Here is a 10,381-nt window from a genome sequence, read left to right as displayed (position 1 = left end):
GTGTATACTCGTCCGACGAATTTTTATGAACGTGTACACATGTAATCTATATCTAGAAAATTATATGAATAGGTTTTGATATTCCACTGCAAATGCTACTTTGATGTAATGAATAATTCTGCTAACAACAACCTTGCAGCATGTTCTAACAATCGGATACACTCTAAACAGAGAAGTGTTGTTTAAATGCATCAACAATATTTACTAACGTGAGCAGCGGAATGTGATGGGAATATTTAACGTGTTTTTACGTGTATTATAAATGCTTTTCACAAGTTGTTCATACTAAAATAATAATGATACATGTAAATAATTTCAAAGTGATATTACGGATGTGCGGATTAAAGGACGCCATTCCGATTCACTTTAAGCCGGATGGCGGGAGGTTCCAGAAAACCAATACGGTTAAGCTTATTAAAGATACGGATTATAGTGTCAGCTTCAATACTAAACCGGCGATGAACATCGCGTAAGTGTAACAATTACTTAAATGAAAATAATAATATGCATATTTACCATGCTCTTGTTGCAAAACGTTGCCAGAAAATGTTAGTTTTCATAATAAAACAAGAACAATGATTGTTTTACCCTTAATTACCTGAATTGTACGCAATTTTCACGCACTTAATTATTATTATTTTCTATTCTAAACACAGTGACTATATGCTTTTAATTTGTTAAGCTGAGCCGGAATGTTAATATTATATATAATATAATATGGCTGTTCTGATAGTCAACATACTTTAGTTTGAGATAGTTTAACAGTGCGTTTTTCTGGTCAAGAATCAACGGTATTGATTATGGAAGATTGGGAGTAATGCCATTTATGTTCCTCGTCATTCTTGCAAACCTAGGCCCTAAAAATTAAATTTTATTGGATAATGGAGACGTGCGTATGTTATTTTTAAGCTATATGATCCCAATCATCCCTAGTAAAGTTGAACGCTTCACCAAAGGCCATAATTTAACTTTATTTAATTACCTATCTGACAATAACGTCTTAGTTGCACCAACGTTAACGGAAATATGGTACATATTTTCCTGACTACATCCTGAGATGTCTGTTTAGCTCCTATAATCGGTTCCACTTATCAAGCTCTCTGATATGTTCTCTTTACGATAATATTGACTGATTTCCATAGTGATGCAGCATCCGTGCATAAAGCATCAAATCAAAATGGCGCTCTCAGCGCTAAGCTTTCCTACATTATTGTGAAAATTCATAAAAGCACATTGCGCCAATACGTGCATGTTATACAAAACTACACCAAGTGTTGCCTTATAATAAAATGCATGAACTTAATTACGAAAAGGAAATGTTCAAAGAATAATATGATAATGCAAAAGAACACAATAGCTATTTAATTCGGGGAGGATTGCGCTGTAATTACAAGCAAAAAATGACGGTCTGTTTTAGGCATTTTTTAAATTGAACCAGTCTTTGAAAACTGAATTTTGCTGTTGTATGTTTATTATGGATTAATATTACACTCCCAACTTTAATGCATTATATAAGGGCAATTGTGAACATTTGACGTATGTTTATTGGCCTTGTAGAGAATTCAAATGAAATTTCAGCAATTAGAAACAATGTTAACACACGGTAAAAAAAGTACTGACACGAATTAGGCTTACGTATGGCATGTTAAAGTATTTCAAATCTGATATAGTACTGGTATGGATAATAAAGACTCTTAATGACGTATGTTGTTTAATATAGTAGAACCATGAACCCATTAATCAACGTTCATAGTACGTTTATTCATGTATACGTAATACGGAATAAATGTTATCATGTTTTATAAGTAATTGTATACGCCATAATCTGAGTAAATTCGCTATTAAGAACTCATATGAGATAGTCTCTATGAACTTGTTTGGCGAATTTGACAAATGTATATTTAACAAATAGAAAATTGTTTTGCACAATATCCTTGTTTCTTGTCGTCATCTTCATTTTGCAATTAATCAGTTGTCGAATCGAAAAAAGTTATAAGGCACTAGATTTCAAGACAAAAGGTCAATTGCTCTTTTATGGAACTACTTGAAACTCTATAATAGGAAGAATCATTAGCAAATATTCTAGATGATCAGGCGGGTCATAAATTGTTAAATCGACGGCCGAGTGAAGTGATTTCCTCAAGTGCACCAATTTAATTCAACTGATTATGTGTTGTCGATTGCGTCAATGGTTCGCTTGCGTCAATGTTTCGCGTAATACAATGTATACTTTCTCGATTTCGGCTGATATTGCGTCGGTAAAAAACACGTGGTATTTTAAGTTTATTTCTATGTCCGTAAACCGTAAAATTAATCGCTCCTATAAATAACTTGCAATGTTTTCTTGTTTTGTTTCACTGGTTACAAACATTTGAAACAATTTGAATTGGACACTTTTTCGTTCACTAGTTGCAAGCATTATTGACTATGTATATCTATCAATGCTAACGGAGAAGAAATCCGCGAGCTGTAATAAAGTATTAGTGTGACACTTATAGTAAAGTGTGTCACTTACAGTAATCGTGAGACTTTGAAATTGTACTTAATGCCACGGATAATTGGTGTTGGTTTTATATTTGAACGGATATATTATTTTAATTGGCCTTATGTTAAAGTGATATTATGAGCATCTAACAGTTTATAGGTGACTATCGCAACCGTTCTTTATTGTTGGTGTTTTCACTTCATATACACTTATATTTGTAAATGCAGCATAAACATACTAAAACAATATCTGGGAAAAGGAATAAATAATGCATTTGAATATCAACCGTACTTTCGTTTGACAACTGAACATGCATGTACGATGTGAATCTAAATTTAGTTTTAGTGCAAATTCGTTCATACGACGCAAAGACACAATTTTGTTTTACGGATCATTTCGGCTTACAGGACTCACCAGTCACGTAAAATATCGAATATAAAATATATTTTTTTAAACAACTGGTAGCAAGATGAGTTGCAGGTAATTGGTCAGTAACCACATTTTAACTAACTATTTTGACCTGTTAATTCTTTTCAGCTCAATTCAACAGTGAAACATGCCCATACTATCACTTCAACTTGGATGTTAAATTAACAATACAACTACATATGTAGCCGGTTTTGATAAGGGATAATGATTTATTCTAAGAGAGATACGATTTTAATTGTATCCTTATAATTGTATATCCGACAGTTCATATAGAACAATAACCTAAAACAGAGCCATTTATGTAGCATTTGGTCTTATTGTCAGATAACGAATCTTGCACTATATATACTCAGTTCATGGATTCCGACAATCTCCCTTTATATGTTGAAGTCTCTATAAAGCTCAAAATCAACGAAAATTTCGTAAAGTATTTCGTAAAATAAAATTAAAACCTAAACAATCAGTGTTCCTTATAGCAATAGCCACAATTTCAACGCTAGATGCGGTATGATAACATAGATTTTTGTAGATACAAAATGCTCGTTTTTATTTATTTATGGATACAATAAATTCTATGCTAATTTCCGGCGAATATATCTATTCATACGACACCCGACATTAAAATGGTACCATGTAAAAAACATAATAAAAACGAGCATTTTGTATCCACAAACATCTATTTTACCAGACCGCATCTGCCGTTGAAATTTTGGCAATTGCCATAAGGAACAATGTTTTTTAATTATTTAGCTTTATTTTATGAAATATTGTACGAAAATTTCGTTGATTTTGAGTTGTAATGTTACTTTAAATATCATACAATAATTTATTAGGAACGAATTGTTATTATTGACAACGTATTTCTCCAATGTTATTATTACAACTGTCAAGTACCTCGGACACATCATCAAAAGCGTAATAACCTGTCATTGAGACATCAATACAGACACGCAAACAACACTTCTGTGACAGCTAAGTACATGTGTATTCTAATGTACAAACAAACGTTTTCATCTCGGATGTCTATAATATCCTCCGTATGAACACTGCCCATATAGAAAGTGCATTCTTGGACTGATATTCTGTTTCTGTGATCACAGTGAAAGCTGACAGCGTCCGATATTCATCGGAAAATGGAATAAGACACCCAGTCTCCTTCGTCTTTGCCGTGTTAACAGTGAAAAGGATTAAATTAGTTGTGATAATAAAAGAATGTTTCGTGTGTCTCAACGGAGTTTTCTACAAAACCTTTACAGTCAGAAATCATGTTTATTAAAACTAAAAAGAATGAATTCGTATAACCATGATGTGGTTACGATGAATTAAGAAAACATAACGAACACGTATGCTGCAGATAATTACTAAGAATGTTTGTTGTTCGGGTAATCAACTTTAAATGTGAAGAAGATATAATTATTTACAGGTATATAAAAAGGAGGTTTTATAAAAGAGACGCCGAATGTATTTTACATCAATGTGTTTCACTTTAACAATTATATTTTACTTTAAACTATAACGCATTTGTAAAAAATACAAGTGTATATATTTGTAAGTGAACTTGCATTATTAATGTAATCATGGTTCATAATTTCAAAGTGATCTTACGTTGCACCGGATTAGAAGACGCCACTCCGGTTCATTTTAAGCACGATGGCGGGAGATTCGAACTGTTTAATACAGTTAAACTCAGTAAAGATACGGACTATAGTCTAAGTTTCACATTGAAACCGTCGATCAGCATTGAGTAAGTTTTACATTTTGTCCCCAACGATTTTTTCTAATGCATTTATATGTTGGTTTTGTTAAACGCATTTACGAAAAGGTTTCAAACAACCGTTTACGGTAAGAAGCAAACATTGTACTTAACTATTAAAACTAATACTATCATCATAATACTTCACCTGATAACCAAACGATGCCACAATGGACTTACAATTAAAGCGAAATAAATAACTTAAGTCCATGTATGTGTCATTTATTTTGAATTAATGCTCATACGTTCGTTGCTATGCGTGTCAAATAAAGATTGGGTGGTTACACACTGTTATTACAACTTGTTCATTGCAAGAACGCGATTTTTTATCAACTGTGAAATTGTGTTTTAATCACCGAGTCTTACTGATAAAGTTTATTGCACTCATCTCTTTTGCCTTCTTTGGTGTGTTTATTAAAGTTATGATACAACTTATATTGTCTGCGAGTTTTTTTTTAATTTAGCAAAAAACAACAGTAAACAAAATATTTATAATAGCCTAAAAGACAATACACATATTTGATTTCCCTAGCGCTAACCTACGGTATTTCGAATTAACATGCCCTAGTGAGTAAATATCGCCTTATAGCTAGAGCCACTTTATATTTATAACAAAATGGGACATTATGTATATGCAAATATCTCTAAATGTAAGATTTTTTATAGCTATTCCCATCCATTTTATTCTAAATTAGGTACAGATATTGTTTATGCACGACTCAATACCAGTTTAAGATAATTAAGTGCCTAAGCTCATTTGAACAAAATACATTTTATACTATTAAAGCAAGATTATACGATTTTTTTATATTTGTTAAATTGTAATATATTTATAAAATATGTCACAATAACATAAAATAGGCAAGAAAAAATATACATTAGTTTAAACCGATTTATTTTAGCTCGATTGCATCGAAAGCCTAACGCTCTCGAGTCCGTTTTCTGTGCCTAGAACCAGTACTTGGTGTCTTTGGGGGAGATCTAAAGAACGCTCCCACGGTGGGGATCGAACCCGTAACCCTCCGGTCGCTAGGCGGACACCATATCTTTTACACCACGGCGACTTATAAAATATACATTGAATACGAATTTTATAAAATGCAGCATAGACAAATTAGCGCCCCGAGCCGATTGTGACGAAGATATTTCGTACATATTTTCCTACAATAACCAAAGCATTCGTCTTTTTAGCTAGTGTTCATGTGTCGTATGAATAGATGTCGTTGCAGGAATTTAAAATGAACCGTTAAACTAAATTTAGATTTACATCGTACATGTATGAAATACATGCGGGAGGCGGAAAACTACAACGGGCGAGGCATGGTATGGTATTGCGCAAGGGGGGTTAGAGGGTTAGGGTTTGGGTTAGTGTTAGGGGTCGGGTTAGGTTTTGGGTTAGCCTTAACCCAACCCTTACCCTAACCCGACCCCTAACCCTAACCCTTACCCTAACCCTTTTTTGGGGTTATCACCCCTGATCATGCCTCGCCCGTTGTAGTTTTCCGCCTCCCAATACATGCTGGCGAATTCGACTGTACAACCTTTTTCGATTTCAGAATTAAATATATTTCACATTTTTCGACACATTTTCTTCTTAACTTTTATTTAAATTTATATTGAAATATATGTTTATATAAATTAATAAATATTTGACAAAATCGTGTAATCTCGCTTTAAATGTAAAGCTGCGGTTAATATGGAGGTGTCGTAACGTGCTCGTGTAACCGTGAACGCCGTTCGAATCTGTATGTCCTGAGATCGACGAACATGTACGTTTAATTCAAGTAGTTGCGTTTATCACAAACTACGAGTGTAAGTGTAAATCGATGGTAGTAAGGTACATTCAACCACAACAAAAATGTGCATGTTAAATAACTTATCGAACTTTGAACGTCAGATGGATCTATCTATCCACATTTATTATGCATTTTTCTAGGTTTCGTATTTATTTCGATATTGCACACATTTAATAAATGAACATAAATATGTATTATTTTAATATTTGAGTTCATACATTTATTCTGATAATATTGTGATCTTTAAGAAATTAGCTCAGCGGTTCTTTATGGTCATAACAATACTATGGCAAGATTTTTAGCCAAGCAGTAGGCACAATAGTTCACTGACCAGTTACAGCTAGTCACTTGAATAAAGGTGGTCAGTTATTAATTTATATTTCAGTGGTTAATGATTTAAAATTATTCGAACGTTATTATCCTAGTACTTAAAATGACACAATACATTGAAAACAGTGGGCCGGTGAACTATATTTTCAACTGGTCACAATTTCGAATGCGATTATAGTAAAATTATGGAAAACGGCGAGCTGAATAGACAGTTAACCCATTTATGCTAGCGTCTAGAAAAAAAAGGCCTTGGCAAACAGCGTAGACCCAGATGACACGCCGCATTATGCGGCGTCTCATCAGGGTTTGCGCTGTTTGCTAAAAGGAATTTCTGTAAGAAATATTCTAAATAAAGAAAAAAATATACTAGACATCCCTTATTTTGGAAATAAATTGATCCAATTTAGAAAAATGGGACTGTCCACTAGGCATAAATGGGTTAAGTTAAATATCAGGAAATGTTCAACGGTATGATACGTACCGTAAACGGATTACACAGTACTTGTTAGTTGAGTTACTATTTGAGCCGCGTTCTGAGAAAACTGGTGATAATGCATGTGCGTAGTGTCGTCCCAGGTTAGCCTGTGCGGACTGCACTTTCCGACTTAATTGGATTTTTGCGTACGAAAAATCTCATAAAAGCGGAAAGTGTCTTCCCTGATTAGCCTGTGCAGACTGCACATGCTAATATGGGATGACACTTTACGCACATGTATTAAGCCCAGTTTTCTCAGAACAAGGCTCATTTTATTTAACTGATTTTTACAGGCAGCAACAATTTGAGGAAACTTATAATAAACAGAGAGCTGAGTTCGTTGGATTTTCAATTCGATCTTTGATGGGCCAAACTCAATTTCACGTTGACGAACTAGATGGATAGAGCTGATTAAACTTCAGTTAATTTAAGATCGACGAAGAACAGTAAACAAAGTTGTTATAACTCACCATATACAATTGCTGCAAACTGATGACAAACGGATAAAAATATAGACCAAACACAGTTAACAAAGTAATCAAGTTACAATATTGAACAAATAATCAAATAATTGGAGAAAGGTTTAAATAGTTTTTAAAAAATGTAATAGTTACATATTTACTATTATACTTATGACAAATGAACAGTGTTTCCGAAATAAAATAGATCATCATTTACAAACGCAAATGAACGTAATGCCCGAGGTTGTAATAGATTATCACTTACACTTTCAGCAAACTGATGGTCAACGGAGAGCTGCATAGACTGGAGCTGGTGAATGGAAAGTCGAATGACGAAGTCTCGAACGTACGGACGTACAAGACACTGTTCACTACTAAGGGGTTCGAGCTGACAAAGTCAGGAAAGCGACGGGAAATCCTTATAGTCATCGAGGTTAGCGGCGATAGCTTAATTCAAATAACCTTTAACCGTCTCAATTTGTATAAGAATTTTGTTTTTAACAGTACTGATTTTGGTCCTTTAAAAGTCGTTTCCGCGTGAAGGCTAGTCAGTTTACCTTATGTTCTCTTTTAAAGGGACTGTCAATCACGAATGAAGAAAAAAGAAAAGTTCTAAAATACCGTATTTTCTTACAATTACTATTTTATATTGATTAAAATATCACGACTGGTATATTACATTACTTGAAAAGAAAAATTGAATTGTAATCGAAACTACATCGCGAGAATAGATGACATAACGATATACACACTATAAATAACGGAAGTAGACTGATCATTTTATATATTAGATATATACAATTCACTACGCAGGCACAATTTGTATTCCTGGGTTAACCACGTGACGATGCTGATCAATCTACTGGCGTAATATAATTATAGTTAGCTGGTAGTTACCTGGTAGACATACCCAGTAAAATTTATTACCAAATATACTGAAAATATGAAAACATAACAACTTATTTCAAGTAATGAAATATACCAGTCGTGATATTTTAATAAATATATATTAATAATTGTAAAACAATACGGTAGTTCACAAGTTTTCTTTTCTTCGTCGCCGTGGTTGACAGTTCCTTTTAATAGTGAAAGATGATGAGTACTTTTGAAGTAACAGTATGTGCCGAATTATCAAAAACCTTGTTTAGAATATGCGTTATGATACTATCTTGGCCGATTTTGTCAAATTGTTCCTGAAACATAACAAAAGCTTCTATCTGAACAGTTAATTTCACTTCTTCGACCATCTTTGCAATGCGAATTCCTGTTTGAGGAAATAGTAATTTAAATGCAATTCAATGGTTGGATTATTTCGCCTAGTTATCTCAATATATGTTTTGGATTCATGACGAAACTGAAATACTGACACCAGAAATCATACAATTATTGTTTTCCCTGAGGGTATGGGGTAACTGTCGTAAAAAGGTACTTTTAAATGCAATTATAGCAAAGAACTTGAATATTTTTATTTTGGGCTGTATTGGTTTTCAGCTGGAAAATGGCGTATACATGAAGGTGACACTCCAGTGTAAAGTGTACGCCCCTGGGGACAAGAGCCACGCCCAGTGGGGCGACAAACTCTCCATGATAGACATGGACTGCAGTTTGGACCCGGCGCATAATTACGTCACTATTTTAAAGGAGAAATATTTGTGACGTTGTTGAACTAAACGCGTATTATTGCATAAACTGGGAATTATTTAAGACGTTGTTAAGTTTTTCGAGTTCACTTGTCTTAAACGTCTCTAAAACGCTCGAAATCAACGAAAATTTCGTTAAGTATTTCGTAAAATAAAGTTAACACCTTAACAATCAGTGTTCCTTATAGCAATAGCCAAAATTTCAACACTAAATGTGGTATGATTACATAGATTTTTGTAGATACAAAATGCTCGTTTTTATTTATTTGTGGCCACAATTAATTCCCGCGAATATATTTATTCATACGACACACGAACACCATTTTAGTGTTCATGTGTCGTATGAAGAGATATGCAAAACAATAATAAAAACGAGCATTTTGTATCTACAAACATCTATTTTACAAGACCACATCTGACATTAAAATGTCGGCAATTGCCATAAGGAACACTGATTTTTAATTGGTTAAGTTTATTCTACGATCAATTGCACGAAATTTTCGTTGATTTTGAATAGTAATGTTACTTTAATAAACATTAGCTTAGCGCGGACAATGCGCTTAGTGCGTTGTTGTTTTACACTGGTAATATTTGAAACGTCGTCCCTTGGAATGAATGATTATATAGCAATTGAATATGGCCGCAAATACAGAACTAATGACAATTACGTCATTTTGAATGAGAACTATCTGTGTATCATTTACTAAAATGGGTCCGTTTTAAATTAAACTGTATGTTACATCCGGCGCACAAATGGTTTACGGATAATTATATTCGTCTAGCGACATGTAATTAAAACAAATGCATAAGTCACTTTTTCATACGTAATGCGATAAACAACATGCTGCAATTGTATCATCTTTACAAGCAAAATAATTGCTATGTTTGAAATACTGTACCTAGTTTGTATGGGCTTATTTTTGGACGTTGTATTAAAGTATGTCATTAATAAACATGAGAACAACTAACAACCCAAAGCGTAAAAACGTGAAGATTGCCATATCAAATTGTT

At 33.5% G+C, this 10,381-nt stretch overlaps 1 protein-coding gene across 1 annotated transcript; it reads left to right on the top strand.

Moving 5' to 3' along the window:
• The first annotated feature begins 229 nt into the window (after positions 1 to 229).
• Positions 230 to 9,928, top strand: LOC127862622 (CB1 cannabinoid receptor-interacting protein 1-like). The gene is made up of 3 exons (XM_052401829.1): positions 230 to 469; positions 8,003 to 8,162; positions 9,221 to 9,928. The coding sequence occupies exons 1-3, from the start codon at positions 297 to 299 to the stop codon at positions 9,383 to 9,385; spliced, it is 498 nt and encodes a 165-aa protein (XP_052257789.1). The 5' UTR covers positions 230 to 296; the 3' UTR covers positions 9,386 to 9,928.
• The last annotated feature ends 453 nt before the right edge of the window (positions 9,929 to 10,381 follow it).

This window comes from Dreissena polymorpha, chromosome 16, assembly GCF_020536995.1.
Source record: "Dreissena polymorpha isolate Duluth1 chromosome 16, UMN_Dpol_1.0, whole genome shotgun sequence".
NCBI lineage: Eukaryota > Metazoa > Mollusca > Bivalvia > Myida > Dreissenidae > Dreissena > Dreissena polymorpha.
The sequence above is the reverse complement of the archived record's forward strand: the minus strand, read 5'-3'. Positions and strand labels throughout refer to the sequence as shown.